The following is a 25,823-nucleotide window of genomic DNA, read 5'->3' as shown; positions in this document are numbered from 1 at the left end:
ACTACCCTTGAGGATAATTAACTAATATCATATGAAGTTAGAATAGGCTCCTCTTGTTTTGGTACAGTTTTGCTTACATTCTTTCGTCATATGCGCCATATATTTCAGCTCCGCGGTCAATTATCTATTTTAATTTTATTTATGAATCAATTTTGATTACAAATTTTTTTCAGTTCTATAATGTTTTTGACAGGGTATAAAAAAGAAGGTAGTTCCACTAAAAATTTTTTGACGTATTTGGGAATTTTTGAAGTTTCATAATATTTGCTGTTTTGCTGGAAGCGTTGCCATACCGTCACTGTTTAAGGCGAAATTGTGGTTTTACGGGATGAAAATTTTCTTCTGGATGAAAACGCAATGGTCATCTGAGACAATAATAATATGCTTTAGCACGATGTATGTGCATACATGTTTATTCAGAATACAGTAAATTATGAAATTTTATTCCATAGTAGTGGATAATGTCTTATACATTGGTTAATGGCTCATATATTTATGGCAGCTTGACCCCTAGACAGAAAAAAATTCACGAAAAATCCTGTTGTTCTAGCATGGTCCTATCATCTTGCCTATACATTGGATATTTTTCAAGGCATGTTGAAAAAAGTTTACCGCCAAAGTCTGGTAGGTGTTTAATTTGTTACGTTTGTGGGACGCTACATCAATGTCAATGCTAAAAGGGCACAGAATGTGTTTATGCGGGGCTTGGCCGAAGTTGACCCCAGGTACAACGGGGAAAAACACTCTCATAACTAGTGGCTAACCTGCAGAGCTACTGGGCAAATGTTCTCCCTACAAAATGGTTTAACAATTCCCTCCTCAAGCGCTACGCTTGAATTGTACAATAAAAAAAAAAAATGTGGACTTGTAGCCAATTTATCACCATTCAATTTCATAAAAATTGCATTTAAGTATGATAAACTCTTTATAAATTGCGGTGTCGGTTTATAAAGACATCCTTGGGCAATCAGTTGACAAACGTATATGTTTTGTCATATCTGGGCAAACGTACGGACACTTAAGAAGGCTATATTCCATTGCTTTGCATTTCAAACCATGTTTCTTCCACCAAAGCAATTTTCGGGAGCTCGAAAAACTTATTAAAACCCTTCTTTTCTAGGCTGATATTTCGTATTAAAATATTCCAACGCATGCGGCTTATTTTTTGTTTTCCTTTTTTATTTGAAATAGCTATGAAAGTAATTAAGTCGTATCCGTTATTATGAAACCCATCAAAATTAGAAAAATTCGTAACATTTTTCAATCTAGTAGCTTGTTTTTTGTGAAATTGTCATTGTCCCCGCAAAAGTCAAGTGGCTAACGTCACATTAAATGGAACTACCTCCATTTTTTGTATCATGGTTTTTGAATAATTTTTAATTGTCACATTGTTAGTGTACATTTTTTTTATCATACACAAGTGCCTGAGCTTCATACGGGAGTGCTTTTTCTTGGCACTTTCATAAGAAATTCATGCTTTTTCATATGATTCGAAATTATATGTGTGGGCATATGGGAGTGATATGAACCACGATGCAATTACAAGGTGACTGATGCTGGCAGCATCTCTTTCTAATCCGCCATCTTGAACTCCCACTCTGAAATTCAGTTTGCCTCTTTGCAAAACTACTTTTTCATTCAGAAGAAAAATCGTAGTAAAATCCACGCAAATAAATTTTCCTGGAAAATTATGCAACGGCATCACTTTTTTCTCTAATTCTATTTTGTGTTGACTTTTATATGATTCGATGTTGTGACAATTTTCATAAAATAATTTTGTTTATCTAACAAAATTATAGAAATTTGAACATTTTCGATACACTAAGCTATACCATCACTAAGGCGATGCTAAGGCCATGCTAAGCGGTATTTACGTCAATAATCAAATCATGTATACACATATATAAGGCACCCGAGAGATGTCACACACAGATGCATTTACTTATACGCCTATGTGTGTGCGACAGACTGTAAACTACATACTCACATACATCTGAGAGACGCTGAAAAGTAGACAATTGTAAACAAGTAGAAACTATATGAGAACTATAAACACACGAAATAGTTGGTAAGTTCTGGAAATAGAAGAGCCTAGATGTATGCAGCGTAAACTATAAAAACGGCGCAAGCGAGTAAGAAGTAATTCAGTTTGATTTGAGTTTCGACATCTAGCGAGAAATAGCAGTATTATTTTGAAAGTCAGTTTCATTTAAGCTATCAGTTTGGTTATTAAGCCAGCTAATTGCAAAGTATAAGTGTTATTGTGAAGTACTTTAATAAAGGCCATTTTTCCATTATTCAATATTGGAGTTATTTATTCAACAGTTTAGTGATATGAACTTAGCAGAGGATTGCAAATAAGAGGATTTGCAATCAAATTCGTTACAATACATATTTAAATAACTATCCTAATTTGGGTCAGTTGTTTTTCATTTCCAGGTGTTTTTTCTGTTCTAAGGCGTCTTCCGAAAGTACTCCTTCTTCAGCCTGTCGCAACATAGTCGGAAGACGAAACTATCGCCTTGCCAATATTTCAGATGTTGCTAAATTTAATTGCCAATTTATTGGGTGGGATATCGTCCTAGAGGCTATATTTTTATTTGGCCAGGTACACCTTTGATAACCCTCGCGTTAAAGTTGGCAAGTGTGGTGTTATGTACAAGTAAAAGTGGTGTTATATAGTGGCAGAGGAGCGCTTGTATGTATGTGCATTGCAATCGTTTGTACAATGCAATATGCTTCGTCGGTAGTGCGTAGATTTATGTTATAACGAACTACCCCCGGATCCCACACCAAATTTAAGCTTATCTACTTCGGTCTGGGAGCAATAGTGTTAGATTACACATCGTAATTCGATCCATCAGAAAACCTTCAAATAGTTTATGACTGAGCGACCTTGCCTTGTTTTACCCTTAAACATATCTTCATACTGATGGTCAGTTTACCCGCAATCAATTCAATGGTGAATGACGTTTAGAAAGTTTCATACTTGTGTGCACTCTGTTTAGCCCCGCAGTTTAGGGGTTGTTGTTATTTTTGTACCGATAAGAACACTCCCCGAAGGCCTTGGGAAGTGTTATCGATGTTGGTGGTCTTTTGCCGGATGCAGATCCCGTACGTTGCGGTAACAAGCACCATTATATACCACCTTGTCGTTATTACATCATGGCTATGAAAATTTTTTTTTTATATTCAAAGTGTGAATTTGAATCTGTGCCTATGATTCAGGGCAAAACAAAAACAAAAGTGCTACAAGTGTATAGGGGTTGAGCAGCTCTGTTTATCATGATTCAACTATTACAGGTTTGTTCTCCAATAATAACAGAGCTTTGACACTCCCAAGTTAAAAATCGAAGTAAGGGAAACGGGGAATAATTCAATCTCCTTCACCGAAACTTGTAATAGAAAAGTACCATTTTCTACCAAATATTTCGTGAATTGATAGAGTTATGTTGGTTTGGTCATTATTTCAGAATTTTTCCTTGTGGAAAATTTTAGAAGCTTTCTAAGACCTATGCCTTTTGCTGTTTCTAGATCTGACAGCCGTATCACTCGTAATAGCTTGAGTCTTAGCCTGGCAAGCGCAGGGCACGAGCACAAAACATGCTCGATCGTTCCCTTCTCTAACCTGCACTTCCTACCTCGCTATCATTGGCCAAGCCCAATTTAAAGGCATGTGACGCCTAGACAAAAACTAGAACAATTTTAAAAATTCTAAAACTTGACGTATATACAACGTGGGGTCTTAAATGGGTCGGCCTGTGTTATCCACTGGATTTCTAGGTTAAGAATGTTGTTGTCTTATTATTTTTATTTATTTAAATAAGATCTTAAATGGTTAATTAAGGCAGCGTAAGGAAAAGTGCAGTCAGCACCTGACGAGTTAAAAAACACACTCCGATCAGCGCAAGCCCTAGAAATAGGAGTATTTACACCATAAATAGTTCTGGAAAACCCAATTTGTAAGGATTCGAACTGTCGGAGGTTTCTGCATGATACATTAAACTGAATTTTATCAAGAAGTGATGGATATTCAACGGTCCCTGAAATTATTCCAATGACAAATGAGCAAGATAGAATGGATCGTCTATTTGCAAGCGGGTTTAGTTCAATTAAAAGACATCGAGATGCATTCGAAGGCATTGGTTCAGAAAAGTTTACATATCGTAGAGCAAATCGTAAAAAAAACTTTCTGAACAAGCTTAAGCCGATTATAGAGGCCAATTTGGTAGAGTCTCCATATGACAGCCGCATACTCCCACCTCAATCTGAAAAATGCTCAATATAGTGACTTTGAGTATGAACGCAAGCATTACGTAAGATCGAGTTATGATGTAGTTTACATGCGTAAATTTAGTGTCAAAGTACACCCCTAGGTCTTTGATTTCTTCGACAGATTGCAACGTATAGCCAGCGATACTATAGCAAGTACGAAAGGTATTACTTAACTGATTTTGAAAAAGTCATATGAAAGCAATTTTTATATTTAACGATAAACAATTTAAACTATAGCAGTTTTCGGCATTATTAAAGTCTGATTACAGACGTTTAGGGTCACCAGAACTATTTATAACAGCAAACACTTTTAGATCATCCACATACAGCAGATATTCCGCAAACGAGAAGCATGAGCCAATGTCATTTATAACAAGTAAGGAAGGTTAAGTTCGGGTGTAACCGAACATTACATACTCAGTTGAGAACTATGGTGACAACATAAGGGAAAATAACCATGTAGGAAAACGAACCGAGGGAAACCCTGGACTGTGTTTGTATGACATGTGTATCAAATGAAAGGCATTAAAGAGTATTTTATGAGGGAGTGGGCCATAGTTCTATAGGTGGACCCCATTTAGGGATATAGCCATAAAGGTGGATCAGGGTTGACTCTAGAATGCGTTTGTACGATATGGGTATCAAATGAAAGGTGTTAATGAGCATTTTAAAAGGGAGTAATCCTTAGTTCCATAGGTGGACGCCGTTTCGAGATATCGCCATAAAGGTGGACCAGGGGTGACCCTAGAATTTGTTTGCACAATATGGGCATCAAACGAAAGGTGTTAATGAGTATTTTAAAAGGGAGTGGGCCTTAGTTCTATAGGTGGACGCATTTTCGAGGTATCGCAATAAAGGTGGACCAGGGGTGACTCTAGACTTTGTTTGTACCATATGGGTATCAAATGAAAGGTGTTAATGAGTATTTTTAAAAGGGAGTGGGCCTTCGTTTTATAGGTGTTCGCCTTTTCGAGATATCGCCATAAAGGTGGACCAGGGGTGACTTTAGAATTTGTTTGTATGATATGGGTATCAAATGAAAGATGTCAATGATTATTTTAAAAGGGCGTGGGGCTTAGTTCTATAGGTGGACCCCTTTTCGAGATATCGCCATAAAGGTGGACCAGGGGTGACTCTAGAATTCGTTTGTGCAATATGGGTATCAAACGAAAGGAGTTAATGAGTATTTTAAGAGGGAGTGGGCCTTAGTTCTATAGGTGGACGCCTTTTCGAGATATCGCCATAAAGATGGACCAGGTGTGACTCTAGAATGCGTTTGTACGATATGGGTATCAAATGAAAGGTGTTAATGAGTATTTTAAAAGGGAGTAATCCTTAGTTCCATAGGTGGACGCCGTTTCGAGATATCGCCATAAAGGTGGGCCAGGGGTGACTCTAGAATTCGTTTGTGCAATATGGGTATCAAACGAAAGGAGTTAATGAGTATTTTAAGAGGGAGTGGGCCTTAGTTCTATAGGTGGACGCATTTTCGAGGTATCGCAATAAAGGTGGACCAGGGGTGACTCTAGACTTTGTTTGTACGATATGGGTATCAAATGAAAGGTGTTAATGAGCATTTTTAAAAGGGAGTGGGCCTTCGTTCTATAGGTGTTCGCCTTTTCGAAATATCGCCATAAAGGTGGACCAGGGGTGACTATAGAATGAGTTTGTACGATACGGGTATCAAATTAAAGGTATTAATGAGAGTTTTAAAAGGGAGTGGTGGTAGTTGTATATGTGAAGGCGTTTTTCAGATATCGACCAAAATGTGGACCAGGGTGACCCAGAACATCATCTGTTGGATACCGCTAATTTATTTATATATGTAATACCTGCCAAGATTTTAGCGGTTTTTTATTTCGCCCTGCAGAACTTTTTCATTTTCTTCTACTTAATATGGTAGGTGTCACAACCATTTTATAAAGTTTTTTCTAAAGTTATATTTCGCGTCAATAAAACAATCCAATTACCTTACCATATTTCATCCCTTTTTTCGTATTTGGTATAGAATTATGGCATTTTTTTCATTTTTCGTAATATTCGATATCGAAAAAGTGGGCGTGGTCATAGTCGGATTTCGTTCACTTTTCATATCAAGATAAAGTGGGTTCAGATAAGTACGTGAACTGAGTTTAGTAAAGATATATCGATTTTTGCTCAAGTTATCGTGTTAACGGCCATGCGGAAGGACAGACGGACGACTGTGTATAAAAACTGGGTGTGACATCAACCGATTTCGCCCATTTTCACAGAAAACAGTTAACGCCATAAAATCTATGCCCCTACCAAATTTCAAAAGGATTGGTTAATTTTTGTTCGACTTATGGCGTTAAAAGTATCCTAGACAAATTAAATGAAAAAGGGCGGAGCCACGCCCATTTTTAAATTTTCTTTTATTTTTGGATTTTGTTGCACCATATCATTACTGGAGTTGAATCTTGACATAATTTACTTATATACTGTAAAGATATTAAATTTTTTGTTAAAATTTTACTTTAAAAAATTTTTTTTTTAAAAGTGGGCGTGGTCCTTCTGCGATATTGCTAATTTTTATTAAGCGTACATATAGTAATAAGAGTAACGTTCCTGCCAAATTTCATCATGATATCTTCTACGACTGCCAAATTACAGCTTGCAAAAGTTTTAAATTACCTTCTTTTAAAAGTGGGCGGTGCCACGCCCATTGTCCAAAATTTTACTAATTTTCTATTTTGCGTCATAAGTTCAACTCATCTACCAAGTTTCGTCGCTTTTTCGGTCTTTTCTAATGAATTATCGCACTTTTTCGGTTTTTCGAAATTTTCGATATCGAAAAAGTGGGCGTGGTTATAGTTCGATATCGTTAATTTTAAATAGCGATCTGAGATGAGTGCTCAGGAACATACGTACCAAATTTCATCAAGATACCTCAAAATTTACTCAAGTTATCGTGTTAACGGACGGACGGACGGACGGACGGACATGGCTCAATCAAATTTTTTTTCGATCCTGATTATTTTGATATATGGAAGTCTATATCTATCTCGATTCCTTTATATATGTACAACCAACCGTTATCCAATCAAACTTAATATACTCTGTGAGCTCTGCTCAACTGAGTATAAAAAGTATTAAGAAGAGCGGTCCTAGTATGCTACTTCGTGGGATACCTGAGGAAGCAATGAAGGTACGGGATGTGGTATTATCAACTTCTACGACACAACACCTGTTGGATAAGTAAGACTTAATCCACACCAAAAAAGTAGAGTGAAACCCCATAGCAGCCAGCTTCAATAAAAGTATTATCTGAGAAAATTTGTCGAATGTCCTGGAGAAGTCAGTATAAATTGTATCAACTTGAAATCTATTCGGCGCTACCAACATTTTTCAGATTTTGGAACTACGAAACCTGGATAAATTTTGTCGTAAATTGATTTCAAAATTTAAACAAAAATTGGATTATTTTTTGCTCTCTTTCTTCGTCTTCTTGCAATAATAATACAACCCTGAAAATACATGCGTTTTATCTTAAAAATTTTCGCACTTACTTGTATACCTAATATTGAGACACAGCCAGCATTTGTTTATCTGAGAGAACTAACAGCTTTCAGCTATTGCTTGAAGTCATACTGGCGCCAGCTAGAAAAGTTATAGTAAGTACTTAATTCATTTTGTTGTTGATATGGGTCAAATGCCTTTGCATAGTTAGTCTTTATTGTCCTCAATTCCTTTTCGTCGGCCATGTTGTTCAGTGGGGGGTAGGTATGTAGGTTCAACTAACTATGCGAGCTGTAATATTTTATGTAAGTTGTAAGCTGTGATAGCGAATAATTTCCGGGATTGCAATAGAGATGTCAAAACAATTCCTACCTATTAAGCGGAAAAGTGAAGTGTTTACTATTCGGGATGCTTTTTTAAAGGGCCTGAGATATTTATTTTCCAAATCGATATATTTGTTAAAAATGATACTTTCACAATGATTAATTTCCTCCTTGAAACTATTACATACTTATAATAAGAGAAGTCAATGACGAAAACTGGCCTATGGAACGATAGCATATGGGCCAATAGCGCCTCGAGAGACCTTACATTGTCACCGACTAACATGGACATGGACGCTCCAAATGTCGACCATATTGAACATCCACGTCGATGGCACCGCGCTACCGATTATCTTACACCCCAAAATCTTGGTTGTGACGCTCGATCAGGATCTACGTTTTGGAGACCATGCAGCTGCAATTGTGCCGAAAAACCAGAGCCGATTTAAAATCCTTAAAGCTCTTGCCGGCAGTACTTGGGATAGAGATTAAGAATCGATCATTACCACTACAAAGCAATTGACCAGGCCATTGCATGCTACGCGTCCCCGATATGGTCAGCAGGCCTAAAGGCCTCTCACTGAAAGAAAATAAAAGCCTGCCAAAATACCGCCCTCAGAACCGCTACGGGATGTCTTCTTATGTTCCAAGAACGCCATTTATACAAAGAGGCGAGAATACTCCCTATTAGGGAGAGAAATTAAATGCTAATCAAACAGTTTCTGTTGAATACCCAGAAACCTGGGCATCCCAACAATCTCTCAGGGGCTTAAGGGGTCATCTCGGTTAGCATTATGAGGAAATACGGCGCCTGAGAACAAAGCCGTATGAAGCTAAAAATCGCAAGCAGTGAAATCCACAAACAGGCATCGGACCTCTATGCCAGGAATGGCCCGGTATATCCAGTACTTAAAGAACAATACCCAGAACTAGCATAGGAGGAACGAACTCTTCATAGGGAAACGGGCATCACTTTAGCTCAACTTCGATCTGGATAATGTAACAGGTTAAACTCTTCCAGAATCAACCCCGACATACAAAATGTATTTCCTGCTTGCAATGTGTCCCACAATACACCAACCATCTCTTTAACTGTATTGTGGAACTAACGCCTCTAACACCCGTCTCATTATGGTCCTCCCCTGTTGAAACAGCAAGTTTCCTTGGACTCCCGTTAGAGGACATTGATGATAATTTGTGATTGGTTGCAGCTATTAGATGGGGCGAATCACTGCTACAACAACAACAACATCGGTGAAGGGTAAGCGGAAATGAAACAAGCGTGCTGCTAAATAGCTATTGAAAATTGAGCCTGGGAATGTCCATAATTTGCAGTCCTTTGTTGAACATGAATTCGGTATGCTAGTACTAGCAGCATTTGGTAGTAGCCCGAATACAAAGTGAACACTTTTTTATACTCAGTTGAGCAGAGCTCACAAAGAATATTAACTTTGATTGGATAACGGTTGGTTGTACAGGTATGAAGGAATCGAGATAGATATAGGCTTCCATATATCAAAATCATCAGGATCGAAAAAAAATTTGATTGAGCCATGTCCGTCCGTCCGTTAACACGATAACTTGAGTAAATTTTGAGGTGTCTTGACGAAATTTGGTATGCAGATTCCTGAGCACTCATCTCAGATCGCTATTTAAAATGAACGATATCGGACTATAACCACGCCCACTTTTTCGATATCGAAAAATTCGAAAAACCGAAAAAGTGCAATAATTCATTACCAAAGATGGATAAAGCGATGAAACTTGGTAGGTGTGTTGACCTTATGACGCAGAATAGAAAATTAGTAAAATTTTGGACAATAGGCGTGGCACCGCCCACTTTTAAAAGAAGGTAATTTAAAATTTTGCAAGCTGTAATTTGGCAGTCGTTGAAGATATAATGATGAAATTTGGCAGGAACGTTACTCCTATTACTATATGTATGCTTAGTAAAAATTAGCAAAATCGGAGAATGACCTCGCCCACTTTTAAAAAAAATTTTTTTTAAGTAAAATTTTAACAAAAAATTTAACATCTTTACAGTATAAAAGTAAATTATGTCAACATTCGACACCAGTAATGATATGGTGCAACAAAATAAAAAATAAAAGAAAATTTCAAAATGGGCGTGGCTCCGCCCTTTTTCATTTAACTTGTCTAGGATACTTTTTTGCCATAATTCTAACAAAAATTTACCAATCCTTGTGAAATTTGGTAGGGGCTTAGATTCCAGGACGACAACTTATTTCTGTGAAAAAGGGCGAAATCGGTTGAAGCCACTCCCAGTTTTTATACACAGTCGACCGTTTGTCCTTCCGCTCGGCCGTTAACACGATAACTTGAGAAAAAATCGATATATCTTTACTAAACTCAGTTCGCGTACTTACCCGAACTCCCTTTGAATTGGTATAAAAAATGGCCGAAATCCGACTGTGACCACACATACTTTTTCGATATCGAAAATTACGAAAAATGAAAAAAATGCCATAATTCTATACCAAATCCGAAAAAAGGGATGAAACATGGTAATTGGATTTGTTTATTGACGCAAAATATAACTTTAGAAAAAACTTTGTAAAATGGGTGTGACACCTACCATATTAAGTAGAAGAAAATGACAAAGTTCTGCAGGGCGAAATAAAAAACCCTTGAAATCTTGGCAGGAATACCGTTCGTGGTATCACATATATAAATAAATTAGCCGTATCCAACAGATGATGTTCTGGGTCACCCTGGTCCACATTTTGGTCGATATCTGGAAAACGCCTTCACATACACAACTACCACCACTCCCTTTTAAAACCCTCATTAATACCTTTAATTTGATACCCATAACGTACAAACATATTCTAGAGTCACCCCTGGTCCACCTTTTTGGCGATATCTCGAAAAGGCGTCCACCTTTGAACTAAGCCCCACGCCCTTTTAAAATACTCATTAACACCTTTCATTTGATACCCATATTGTACAAACACATTCTAGAGTCACCCCTGGTCCACCTTTATGGGGATATCTCGAAAAGGCGTCCACCTATAGAACTAAGGCCCACTTCCTTTTAAAATACTCATTAACACCTCTCGTTTGATACCCATATTGTACAAACACATTCTAGAGTCACCCCTGGTCCACCTTTATGGCGATATCTCGAAAAGGTGTCCACCTATGGAACTAAGGATCACTCCCTTTTAAAATAATCATTAACACCTTTCATTTGATACCCATATCGTACAAACAAATTCTAGAGTCAACCCTCATCCACTTTTATGGCGATATCCCTAAATGGCGTCCACCTATAGAACTATGGCCCACTCCCTCATAAAATACTCTTTAATGCCTTTCATTTGATACACATGTCATACAAACACATTCCAGGGTTACCCTCGGTTCATTTTCCTACATGGTTATTTTCCCTTATGTTGTCACCATAGTTCTCAACTCAGTATGTAATGTTCGGTTACACCCGAACTTAACCTTCCTTACTCGTTGATCTTTGGGCCCGTCGGGTCCATAGGTTTTAGTCGCCTCTTATGACATGCTAACATTTAGATCTTGACAAAAGATAAATGTAAGGCGCGATAACCTCAGAAGAGATTTTAGGCCAAACTTCCCTCTTCCAATTTGCGTCGTGTTCCTTTTAATTTTTCCTTCCAATGGGCGGGACGGGATCTAATTGCTTTTTTATGCCGACTCCGTACGTCATCTGCAAGGCAGTTGAGTTTTCACTGAGAATATTTTCATGGCAGAAATACACTCGGAGTGCTTGCCAAACACTGCCGAGGGGCGGCCCGCTTAGAAAAACTTTCTTTTAATTGAAAAAACTTGTTTTCATCATTTTAATGTTGGACCTGAACCCTACCCTGTGGTAGCAGGAGCACGCTACCATCACACCACGGCGACCGCCGTAGTGGAAATAGCTCACTGAAATTATCAAGTGAGTTTTTGTCAAAGGCTGAGGTGTCGCTTTGAAAATCCAAGGTAAAGTAGTGGTCCCACAAACCTTCACTGATTAAGAATGTTGTACTATTCTGAGCTCGACAATGTACACACAAACTTGCCATTTTTCCGTATGAAAGCAGACGATAGCGGAACATATCTTAGATTTTATCCAACGTGGGGTGACAGATGGTCTTCATCAAATAAGCCGAAGTGGACTGCAGCGTGAAAAGCAGAACCACATGGAGCGGCCAATCCGAGTAGTAACAGTTGGGAAATGGTTAGGCTGTAGTACGAAGAGCCAAGTTAAGATAAACGAGCAATCAACAACAGTTAAGAAACAGCTGGGCATAGTATGACCCAGAGAACTCAACGCAGCTAGCGAGTAACTCTAATTGAGCAGCATGGCCACTGACATCTAAACTAACAGTGGAGTGACCGAGAGCAGATCAGTAGCACAGCTGCAACAGATGAATAGCGGTAATGAGACGAAAACGGAGCGGCTTAAGAGTGATTTTAAACCAGAAAACTGTAAACTTTAAGTTCAGACAATTATAACGCAACTGCGAAGTAAAATGCTTAATTTGATAATTCAATGAAGTGCTATTGGCTCTCAACTGGCCACAGGCTACAGGTGGGGTGGGTAAATTCCACTCGCTCGGTATTCGTTAGCTTCCTTATGTCCATTGTGCTAACTTAAGGTAGCATAATTTTAGGCGTAGCTTCAAAAAAGTTTAGGCTGGATACTGCTTTATTGCAACGATATGTTGATGGGTTCCAGTTAATTTCGCTCATTGAGTATTGAAGAGTAGTACTCATACCCTGGGGTTTGTCATAAGCTTGAATACTGTTCTTATAGCTGTTAATATCTTCTTCTCACGCACAAGCGGAGTCCCTACTTAGTATATTTTAAACCACAAAACATTTTAATTAAAATTGTATTTACCATTTCACATACTAAACTTTTCTTTCCCTTTCTCTTCTTTTCAGGATTCAGCTTCAACACGCATACGCCGACTAGATGGCGCCTCACGTATACCGTTACCAGGCAGCTTACGCACACCCAGCACCAACTCAAGTACAGCGCAAAGCGTTAGCGGCATAGCAACACGTACAACACAAATTTTTCAACGAGCATCCACAATTGGTTTTCAACAAAAACGTCCCACTACATTGGCTGGTCTGCGACCTCCTATAGTGAGTTCGAATGCACTTAAGCGTAGCGCATCCGGTGATCACATCACAAATGCTGTCACTTTGGTTACTAAGAAAACAACTACAGTATTTAAGAAATGGATTGGTTCAAAATCGGAAAAAAACCAACCACCATCGACATTGACAAAAATTCAAAGTCTGACGCAGACGAAAGCTAAAAGAAAACCAGCGCAAGTTACGCCACCAGTGGCGCCTGCCAACAACAAGGCGAATAACTATTTCGCTACACCACGCCCACTGACACGTTCCGATACTTTTGTGCGTACGGACAGTCCCAACGGCGTAATACAATTCTCGCCAAGTTCGCTCACACAATCTACACCAGCGACTTGCGCTGCAAGTTTGCTTACAACTACGCGCTTGATTCGTCCAACGGATTGTAACGAGACAACGAAACTGCTAAGCAATAATACGCGTCATGCGCTCTATACGACACAGAGTTTGGATAGCACACAACTTAGTGCGGCTGCTGCACAGTTTGGTGACACATTCGAAAAAAGCGCGAATGAGACGTTGGCTTTGGATGAATTGAAGCATGGGGAAAAGTCTACAAGTTTCGATAAGCGTTATTCCTTGAATGCGTCTGAAGCTATATTGAAACCAACTCTCGCGACAACATTCAAAATGCCCGACTGGCAAGCAATGAATGTCACTTCGAGCTCAGATATTCATATGACTTTTACGAGTAAGCCTGCCAAGCGGTTCACTGATGATACAGCAATCGTGGAGACTAACTCATCACTTCTGGGTGGTACTACGAAAACCATCGATTCCTCAGATGCAATCTCACCTCTAACGAATGCGACTTATTCGAACCCCGACTCATTGGACAATCTACAGTTACTAGAAGATGTATCCGCCCCATCGGGTTTTCTCGAACTGGATCTCACGTTACAATCGGAAAGTGGTAACGAACATGAGAGGACATGTGATAATATATTAGATGATTCCAATTGCTCGGAACCTGATGATATGAATTGTACTTTGAAAGCTGTAGGCGTTGCAGCGACTGAGAAAACACACATGAAACTTCCGCTCAGTATGCAGTTGAATAACGAAAAATTACTCGATCTCACTGCTGCTTCTAGTATGAACTCGTCACCATTAAATGAGCGCTTACATAGAATGCATCGCTTTGAGAAAAATCGTAGTAATACTAGCAAGCTCTTGTATATGACACAAACGGAATACTCGTGCTCTGAACGTAATACACCAGACTATCAGAAACCCATAGCAAAACTGCATGCTCACACTACGGCGCACGCACCAGCAACAAACCTCGCACTCAAAAGCGCATGCAGTGATTTAGTCCTACCTACACGCACACCAGATGATGAGCCTGAACCGCTCAGCGTACCAACGGAAGTAGATGCACACGCTTTGCTTGAGATGGGTTCGCGTATTGGAGATTTCTTTGGGCGACGTGGAAGTAAACCGAGTGGAAAAATTGTGAGCACTGCCACTTCACTGCAAGATGTTAATAATCCTAATATTAAACGCGAAAAAACACGTTACTCGTTTGGTTTGGATCTCACAGAGTCTACGCTCGATTGCTCAATTGAACTCGTCGATGTGTCGCTTTCTTCAAATGCTGCAGTTCATCCAATTGCTAATAGTTCCGTGGCTACGCATCCGCATTCACCTTGTACGCAATCGCTATCACAACAACTTCTGCCGTTAAGACGTCAGACCTCTTTTGAGTTGGATGAAAGTTTGGGTATACTAACACCCGATCAGATGAAAGAGTTCTTGGACTCGACTAACACAAATAATACAAATAATTTGGAATTGCCATTTCCTCATAATGAACACAAAATGGTTATGCATCACATGCGCATAGATCAGACGCCATCGCCAGAGGAGCTGCCATTGGATCCGGTTGAGGTAAAGACTGATGTAACGGAAATTTTAATGTCACAGCAGCAGCAACAACAACAGTCTAATATTTTTGAGTCTACTTTGCATATACAGCAGGCGCAACAAATGCAACAACAACAACACGCACAGCGTGAGCAACAATACCAACAGCAGCAACAACAACTGCAGTCGAGCTGCAACAGCACTGCTGAACCGATTTCTACAAACACTGATACTGATATGTGCTCCTCTAAAGCCTCCGATGCTATGACAAAATCAAATGTTTCAAAGATCTCTACGAGCTTTATAACAAGCGTCACAAGCGTAACAAGCTTGGACACGGGCTATCAGGGCGATGGTGAAATGTCAAGGCCGGCGTCACGTGGCGCCTGCGATCACTCGCCGTCGAATGGGCCAGCAACGCGTAAGGGTGGACACGTTTCACGTCAGCCGAGCTTTAATCAACAATTGCAACAACAACAAATGCCGCTCGTGCGTCGACAAGATCCCATGACAGATTCAGATTTCTTTACTGAGTCCGATGCGGATGATTTGCTACATCGTGGTGATCGACGTGCACAAGTTATCGACGGACAGCTGTATGGACCTATGCAGGCAACAACTTCAGTATTCATATCCGAAGACCCTGAAGATTCATGCATGGAGTCATCGGGCATATTCACGGATGTGGAAAATCGTTGCGATGACGATTTAGCGCAAATGCGTCGCCAAGATACACAAGATGCAATGTTGGATATATCACCTGAGGGTGGTGAAGGTGAAGGCGATGACTCCACCGAAACTGTAAAAAGTAATGGTAAAAACTCAAATGGCAACAAAAGTGAAATTACTATACGCAGCGGCAGCAATGCCCCAAACGCACACACACAAGTTGGGTTGGCGCGCACTGCCAGCACTGCTTCTGCTGCTGCCACACTGCCACTCGGTCAAGGTCAATTGAGTAGTAGTCAAACATCTTCTACTATACATAGCAGCATAAGCACCGATCGACTCTCTGCGGCCACACTCTCAAATCGCACTTCATATTGCAGTGTTGATGGGAATACCGTAAACATGGACAGCAAAAGCTTTTCCTCACTGGAAGAAGCTTTTACAGAGAGTACAACTTCAGCGCTCAAACATCATACCAGCAATGGCACGATCAACAACAACATGAACACAACAGTAATACTGAGTCCAGTAAGCGACGCTGAGCGTGCTAGACGCTCCCTACACTTTATAACTGGAAATGAAAAATACACAGCCAACGATGGCACGCACGAACAACGCGCTTCAGTGCAACGAGTGATTCCGCCGCGTAAACACCTATCGTTAAGTTCGCTTACAACGGTAAATGGCGCGAATAGCGGCATCGCATACATTGATGGTGCTAAGTATGAAATAAGTTACGACGACGAAACTGAAAGATTTTCATTTGGTGCTAGCACGCGTGGACGCGCACTACTCGAGAGGGAAGCGCGTTCGGAAACGGGTACGGCCGGCACAAAAGTGGCTGGTGGTTCAACAGCATCCTCTTGCTCCTCCACCACGTCATTATCGGTGGATAATAAAAGCAATAACAACGCAAAAAATATAAATGTGCATTATTCATTAGAAGCTGCGGTTGCAGCAGCCGCCACAAAAGCCACAAACTCAAACAACGGTACCGGCGGCTTAAATAACAGCAATAACAAGCGCGCGACGCCGCGTACAACGAAATTTGCATATGCGCGTAATTCGCCAAAACAACGCGCTGTATCGTCAATCGTTTCGGTCGCGAGTGTAACAGATATCGCCGGTAGTGGTGGTGGTAGTGGTGTTAGTGCTAATTGTGGTGGGCCAACGCTGAATGTGCGTAAAAAGCCAACACCCAATAAATGGGATGCAGTGATGAATAAAATTCAAAGCAATAAAGCATTATTACCAAAGAAAAATTTAAAAGAAGTGAAATCAAAAGTGTCAACATTACGCCTTAGCAATGGGGTGAATGGTGGTGCTACTGTGGGTGGTGGCGGTTGTTCTGTCACAAGTTCGCCCTCAAATAGTGTTTCGAGTCGTTCGCATTTAAGTGTAACACCAGCGCGTTTAAGCGCCTCATCTACGCCGCTCATACGACGTTCACCAACCTCAACTGCTGTCAGTGGCACAATGAGTCCACGCATTACGGGTGTATCTCTGCCGCTGCGTCAAATCGACAATAACCTGCCACGCAGCGGTGTTGGCAGTCCGACAACAACAGCACAAGTGTCGAAACGTTTGTTCCAGGGTGTAGCAGCTAAGCGGTAAGTTGACAGATGTCAAATTAATTAAATTAAAAAAACATATTTAAGTAATTAGGCAGCACACAAAATATGAGCCAGATTTATTGAACAAAGCTACCAGTCCTCATTTGCACCACATTTCCCATAAACCTGATATATACATTTCTCTTTCTAAAGAAGAAGAGGGCTCACACCTCGAAGAGCTCAACATGCGGAGATACGAAGAAAACCGCTAAGAAAATATTGCTCCCACATCTTGTAAGAACCGGAGCTGCAGTTATATGCGATATAAGGAAGACTGACTCCGCATTGATAGCCGCCTTCTTATGGAATTCATTAAGGCATGAACTTGTCATAGTCGGATTGTAGTATTTCTGTCAATTGGGGTATTAGGTTCATCTTCTCCTTCGCTGTCAAGTGCGTTGTTTCAGAGGTCTCTGGAGCTCTTTGTGTACTTTTCTATACTGGTATCTGATCGTACAAATTATATAGACTTCAGTGAAACGATATTCCACGCCCTATAACGAAGATACTTTGCGGCGAAGTCTCCTCCCGATTCATATTAAAATTCAATACCATGGTTTCGTTTTTATTTTTGTGTTCTACAACGTCCTTACCCAGACATTGAATTGACCGGTCACATTTACTGAAAGTATTTATAGTTTTTCCTTATCTAGGAGATATATGAATAAAGTTATCTAGGAATCCCGTTTCGCTTCACTGAAGCGGGTCCAACCTTGCTCGAAGACCTCATATGCAAGTTTTAAATGGCATATGGATTAGCTTTCTCAACGAAGTCAAGCTTGGGGAAACACTCAATCACACTGAGCAGTGCCAACCTTATTCGAAGACCTCAAATGCGTATTTCAAATTGCATCTGGATTAGCCGTTTCAATGAGGTCAAACCGAAGCCTACACTTGCACGCTTAAAGAAGCTGAAGATATTTCATATTTGCTCAAGTTTGTTGTGTTAACGGACGGACAGACGCGTCTAAACGGACGGACGGACATGGCTTAATAATTTTTTTTCGGTACTGATGATTTTGATACATATATGGAAGTCTATATCTATCTAGATTCCTTTATACTTGTACAACTATGCTTTATGAGTTAACATAGGATAGGACAGTTTTCTTTATAGTGAAAAGTGCATCCGCTATATCAAATGAATTGGAATGAAAGTTAAAATCATGATATAAACACCAAAAAGGTTCATTTAATTCGAAATTAGTTCTGCACTGCCTCAAAAGAAGAGGTTCGTAATATCCTGACGCTCGTGATGGGACATTGAAGTTTACTTCGTTCAAAAGAAAGGCTAGAAATTAGTCCATGCAGTTGCTTATACACAGAGTTCCAATGAAAATTCTTTAAAGAAAAAAGTAAAAATTGTTTCTGTATTTACTCAAGCCTATCTGCATGAACGTGATATCGCGGATTCCAGACTATTTATCCGTATTCTAGTATCGGTGTAACTAATGTTGTAAAAAGGGCTTTGGTTACATACGGGTCACTAAATTCTTTAGACCATCACATCACGAATGATAGACCACCTCTAGCCTTATTGACAGTAGCCATAATATGAAGGTTGAAACTAAGTTCAGCATCCATCGTGACTCTCAAGTCAACAAAATAATTTACTGATACAAGACAAAAATTATTAATTACGTAAGAGGCTGCTGGCAAAGATTTGAGAGAGAGGCACATGAATTTGCATTTATTGAGGTTCAGCGGCATTGAATTCGCGTTGCACCAAGCAATTAAGCAGTTTAAATCCGCCTGAAGCAAGCGACGTTCATCAATAGACGCATAGGACCTAAAAAGTTTTACATCATCAGCATACATTAGAATTTTGGAATATTTTATTGTGGTACAGATATTATTAATAAATAGCAAGAACAGAATTGGACCGAGATGACTGCACTCTGGGACGCCAGAAGGAACATTAATAACATTTGAAAGAGTATTTTTTAAAATTACTTGTTGCGTTCTACCGCAGAGATACGAAGATATCTACTGGGTGAGACCAGGTTGGAAGCCAAGTCGATCCAGCTTGTGGATAACCAAGGAGTGGAAAACTTTGTCAAATGATTTACTGAAATCAGTGTAAATAACATCGGTGTGAAGATTTTCTCTAAATCCATTAGAAACGTGAGTTGTGAATTCAAATAGGTTGGTAATGGTAGATTTGCCTTTACAGAATCCATGTTGAGATTCTGCAATCCATGTAGAAATGGAAAATGTTAGCTGATTGGTAACAATAGCTTCAAATACTATTGGGATGGCAAACAATTTTGCAATTCCTCGATAATTTTCTACACATGACCTACTGCCGTTTTTGTGGAGGGGTATTAGAAAAGATTCCTTCCAAGCAGCAGGAAAAACACCATGTTTTGGGGACATGTTGAATAAATCAGTTAGGGGCTGATAAATGTGTTCAGCGCATTTTTTGAGAAAACATGTGGTAATTAGCTCAGGACCGTATTTATAAGATTCCCTTAAAGACGTTAAATATGTAAGAACCTCTTTTGGAGATATTGCTGGAATATTAATAACGTTAAGTGAGTTGAGTTAACACGGGTATTCACTAGACAAAGAAATTAATTCAGCAGAATAGTTAGATTTGAAAAATTGTGCTAAGAAGTTAGCAATATCTTGATCGTCGCTAGAGAAATCATCACGGTATTTCATACCAGAAGGAAACCCTTTAACCGTACATTTAGAGTTCACGAAATCATAGAAAGGTTTCGGATTGCAAGTTATTTTCTATCCAATCAAAGTTACAATACCCTGTCTACAACTTCAGCTGGGTATAAAAAAGAAAAGAGAAGAAAATGGTAAATAATTCGTACACATTACAGTTTTCATTAGTTTCGTATCAAACAAATATGCCTCTTAAAGTGATGAAATTAAACAACTTCTCAATATAGTCTAAAAGATCAATAAAGTCTAAAAGAAATGACTGAAACTTTTTGTCAAAATGCCCCACCCTTCACATTGGAATGCAATCGAGGCTTCTGCGAGTGTGGCCCACCATACAAAAATTGCGCAGAATAGAAAAGTTCATACAATGGCGGTGTATAAACAGTGTGTTTAGAATCACTTGATTCACAGATTCCCACCTAGGAAATAATATTTTAAAATCTTTAGACGTGCGCTCGAATATCTTTATATGCTCTCATCGAACGATGTGATCTAATTTGATGCAAATGAAAGTCATTTCAAGGAACATCAGGTAATTAATCGAACATATTAACTCAAATTGAAAAGTAAGCTTCTGGCACGAATGCTACTTACTATGCGATATCTATACCCATATGTAGGGAAACGACATTTTTCAAAATGTTGGTTGGTTGGATGAGCTAAAAGGCAATTTAATTAGACAACTTATTTGTTTAACTAAGTTTTATTGGCTTACTTATTCTATATTTGTTTTTATCGCTTTTATCTTTATGCTGCCATATAAAACAAGTGCCGTTATCTACATACATTAGACCGTAACACTGAAAAAAGTGCAAAAGCTTCCCGCGGGATTGATCACTTACCTTGACGGGACTTCAGAAAATGACTAAATAATTTTTGCGACATCCTATTCGTTGCTTTAGGTTAGGTTGAACTGGCCAGTCAGTAGAGACCTCACATTGACTGAATGTGTCCGTATTGTTACCAGAATATGTTTGACGACCAAATAAAGATCCCCAAGCAGGTGCCAGGATTTATGTTATAGAATAACTCCGTCCTCTTGTCAAACTCTAGACATTTTCTAGGACCCGGTTTACTTGCTGCCTCGAGATCTGGCAACTCTGCCACGCCTACCAGCTAGAGGTTTGATTTGGCGATCACAGAACATGAACACCGAACGTGAGCAACAGTTTCTTCCTGCAGCTCGCACTTCCTATGTACGTCTGCTGTTACTGACGAGGCTTAACTTATATGCATGTGATGCCAGAATGCAGTTCGTTGATTTAACTGGCTGTTTAAAAAGTTTGTTCACTAATTTAGAAAATCTCCCAAGGTAAGTGTTCAACTCCGTGGGGAATGTTATCAACATTTTTATACTCAGTTGAGCAGAGCTCACAGAGTATATTAACTTTGATTGGATAACGGTTGGTTGTACAGGTGTAAAGGAATCGAGATAGATATAGACTTCCATATATCAAAATTATCAGTATCGAAAAAAAAATTTGATTGAGCCATGTCCGTCCGTCCGTCCGTCCGTCCGTCTGTCCGTTAACACGATAACTTGAGTAAATTTTGAGTTATCTTTATGAAATTTTGTATGTAGGTTCCTGGGCACTCATCTCAGATAGCTATTTAAAATGAACAATATCGGACAATAACCACGCCCACTTTTTCGATATCGAAAATTTCGAAAAATCGAAAAAGTGCGATAATTCATTACCAAATACGGATTAAGCGATGAAACTCGGTAGATGAGCTGAACTTATGACGCAGAATAGAAAATTAGTTAAATTTTGGACAATGGGCGTGGCACCGCCCACTTTTAAAAGAAGGTAATTTAGAAGTTTTGCAAGCTGTAATTTCGCAGTCGTTGAAGATATCATGATGAAATTTGGCAGGCACGTTACTCCTTTTACTATATGTCTGCTTAATAAAAATTAGCAAAATCGGAGAACGACCACGCCCACTTTTAAAAAAAATTTTTTTTTTTAATTCAATTTTTAAAAGAAAAGTTAATATCTTTACAGTATATAAGTAAATTATTTCATCATTCAACTCTAGTAATGATATGTTGCAACAAAATACAAAAATAAAAGAAAATTTCAAAATGGGCGTGGCTCCGCCCTTTCATTTTTTTTCATTTAATTTGTCTAGGATACTTTTAATGCCATAAGTCGAACAAAAATTTACCAATCCTTGTGAAATTTGGTAGAGGCTTAGATTCTAGGACGATAACTGTTTTCTGTGAAAAAGGGCGAAATCGGTTGAAGCCACGCCCAGTTTTATACACAGTCGACCGTCTGTCCTTCCGCTCGGCCGTTAACACGATAACTTGAGCAAAAATCGATATATCTTTACTAAACTCAGTTCACGTACTTATCTGAACTCACTTTGTATTGGTGTAAAAAATGGCCGTAATCCGACTATGACCACGCCCAATTTTTCGATATCGAAAATTACGAAAAATGAAAAAAATGCCATAATTATATAGCAAATACGAAAAAAGGGATGAAACATGGTAATTGTATTGGTCTATTGACGCAAACTATAACTTTAGAAAAAAACTTGGTAAAATGGGTTTGACACCTACCATATTAAGTAGAAGAAAATGAAAAAGTTTTGCAGGGCGAAATCAAAAGCCCTTGGAATCTTGGAAGGAATCTGTTCGTGGTATTACATATATAAATAAATTTGCGGTACCCGATAGATGATGTTCTGGATCACCCTGGTCCACATTTTGGTCGATATCTCGAAAACGCCTTCACATATACAACTAAGGGCCACTCCCTTTTAAACCCCTCATTAATACCTTTAATTTGATACCCATATCGTACAAACACATTCTAGAGTCACCCGTGGACCACGTTTAAGGCCCACTCCCTTTTAAAATACTCATTAACACCTTTCATTTGATACTCATATAGTACAAAAAATTCTAGAGTCACCCCTGGTCCACCTTTATGGCGATATCTCGAAAAGGCGTCCACATATAGAACTAAGGCCAACGCCCTCTTAAAATACTCATTAACACCTTTCATTTGATACTCATATCGTACAAACAAATTCTAGAGTCACCCCTGGTCCATCTTTATGGCGATATCTCGAAAAGGCGTCCATCTATAGAACTAAGGCCAACGCCCTTTTAAAATACTCATTAACACCTTTCATTTGATACTCATATCGTACAAACAAATTCTAGAGTCAGGCCTTGTCCACCTTTATGGCTATATCCCTAAATGGCGTCCATCTATAGAACTATGGCCCACTTCCTTTTAAAATACTCTTTAATACCTTCCATTTGATACACATGTCATACAAACACATTCCAGGGTTACCCTAGGTTCTTTTTACAACATGGTGATTTTCCCTTACTTTGTCTCCACAGCTCTCAACTGAGTATGTAATGTTCGGTTACACCCGAACTTAGCCTTCCTAACTTGTTCTTTCATACATCGTGATACACTCAAATGTACATATATTTTGAAGCGCAAATATTGTAAGTTTTAATTTTTTTTGGCGCGTCTGGGTTTACGGTGCTTACTTGTCATTTTTAGCTCAGTTTGCCTTTTGTGGCTTTTAGTCGTATATTTGTTTATAACAGAAATTTACTTCCACTTTTCTAGGCAGCTGACTTTCAGTATTTTACCTTGTGCTTTATTGAAAGCTCTCATTACTTTAATTCAAATAATCTACCTTCCAGTATTTAAGTTTCTTAAGTAAATATTTATTTCTAGTTTACGTTGTCACTTTTATTTTTAGTATTTGTCTGACAAATTTTACTTTGAAATTCTGTCATGTATTTTGCACTTGAGTAAATATCTCGTTCAGTTCGAAATAATGTGAAGTGACAAAAATTTGACACGCTATTAGACTGGGGCAATTAAACGCATGTTGTCAATATTAAGCTTATATTATTTTCCGATTAATAATTTAGTGTCTTCGCCCATTTCACTCAACTCATTGGATCTCTCTCCTTCCTGGTGTAACATGACTCTACCAGCGGAGCCTTTGGACGTTATTGGCTGAACTATCTTCAAATCTGCGTAGAGCTCATATAGCCCATCATTATACATCCTTCGATACTCGTCGTCGGGCTTCACAGACAGCACCATAAATCTTTCCGAAAATATTTTCTCTCGAATACTTCAAGAGCCTTTTCATATTCTCCAAACACTGTCCATGATTCCAAGATAAATATCAGATCAGGTATGATGAGCGTCTTGTTATTTGTTGGTAAAGAGAGGACTTTACTTACCAATTACCTACTTAATCTAAAGCAGCACTTGTTGGCAAGAGCTATTCTCCGTTTGAGATCGAAGAAAACACTGTTTTCGCTGTTAATGCTGGTTCCCAGAAAGACGACGTGTGTCGCAGTCCCAAATTTTTATCCGTCAACAGTGACTTGGTTGCTAAGGCGCGAATGCACAAATTTTTTCAGCAACAAGCAAACAAGCAGCTTCTTTTCGCACTTTCATAGGGTGCTTTAAGGTACGAAAATGAATTTCGATTTTCTTATCGTGAGTCTTCCCCAGGAGCTGGTAAACAGAAGATTTCACAGTTCTGAAGCTACCCTGGTAAGGTCCAAACAGTTCGATTATTCGCGGTATGAGTATAAGTAATCATTTCTTCCTCAGCTTCAGCACCTTCCGTACGTCAGCTACCAAGGCGACATTTTCACTCCTGCAGGAATCTGCCCCGGTCTCGAAATCCTTAGTCGGAATTTTCGGGCATTAGGCAACTGAGAGATTTTTAATTCAGTACGAAAAAGTTTAGAAATTGCTTAAACCGATAAATGATTTAAAATCTCGGATAAAATTTTTAACTGAGCACAAATTTTTAGCCGTGTACAAAACCTAGATATTATAAACACGCCATACGCGAAATTTTCAACTCCAATTTTGGTCGCACCGTTTGGCTGATTGAATATACACTAATTTGTAGGAAATAGTGCATAAGGCGTAATTTATGTAGGGGGCATGGCATCTGATATATACACCAACATATGAAAATGCAAATATATCTGAAGATAGTCACCTTGGGGCAATGACACTTGGCAGGCAGATGCTCTATATCTATTAAGCTGGGTTGATTTGCATAGATGAAAGTTAACCAATATCGCGCCATCGATTTTTCGATAGGTTTTGGGCTCAGGAAAAAAAGTTCCACTAAGCATACCCAAACAAATAATTTTCGAGCCTGCAAAATTTGAGTTTTTGACTTTTTTTTCTTTGATTTTTAAGGTTTTTTTCACGACCTACTTAAAAAATTTTCATTTGATTTTAAAATTTTCATGTATACCCTGTCCGACTCAAAATTGTCCGCTAAAAACTTTGGTGATAACAGTTTTTTGAAAAAAAAAAAAAAAAATTTTTTTTTTGGATTTTGAGGAGTGTTTTGGTGAAAAAATTTATTTTTGCGCCATTTTTTTTAAGGGTTTCTTCAGAAACATGCAAAAGTGTTGCAGATGAAAACGAATTTGTCTCATAGTTCCTATCCCACTTAAAATAATGCGATAAAAATGTTGGCATTAACAGTTTTAAAAAAAAAAATTTTTTTCGGTTTTTGGGACTTTTTTTGATCGAAATCGATTTTTTTCATTTTCAAGGCCCTCAATCATATTTTATGTATATGTTTCCGTTAGACCCACCAATAAGTATACCAAAATGATCAGGGGCGAGCTAAGTTTATTTAGCCATGTCCGTCTGTCCGTTTGTTTGAACGCAAACTAGTCCCTCAATTTTTGAGATATCTTGATGAAATTTGGTAAGCATGCATATTTTAATGGGGGATTTGACATTTGTCG

General features: G+C 38.8%; 1 protein-coding gene across 8 annotated transcripts in view; it reads left to right on the top strand.

The window, feature by feature from the left end:
• toc (toucan) overlaps positions 1-25,823 on the top strand; it is a 708,907-nt gene that overhangs the window by 128,819 nt on the left and 554,265 nt on the right. For all 8 annotated transcript variants that reach the window (XM_067767574.1, XM_067767572.1, XM_067767570.1 and 5 more), the window contains exon 3: positions 12,999-17,362. In XM_067767574.1, coding sequence (XP_067623675.1) covers positions 12,999-17,362 — 4,364 coding nt within the window. The remainder of the gene's footprint in view (positions 1-12,998; positions 17,363-25,823) is intronic.

The sequence above is a fragment of the Eurosta solidaginis genome, chromosome 2 (assembly GCF_040869045.1).
Source record: "Eurosta solidaginis isolate ZX-2024a chromosome 2, ASM4086904v1, whole genome shotgun sequence".
Classification (NCBI taxonomy): domain Eukaryota; kingdom Metazoa; phylum Arthropoda; class Insecta; order Diptera; family Tephritidae; genus Eurosta; species Eurosta solidaginis.
Note: the sequence above shows the minus strand (reverse complement) of the source record. Positions and strands in the feature narration are given on the sequence as shown.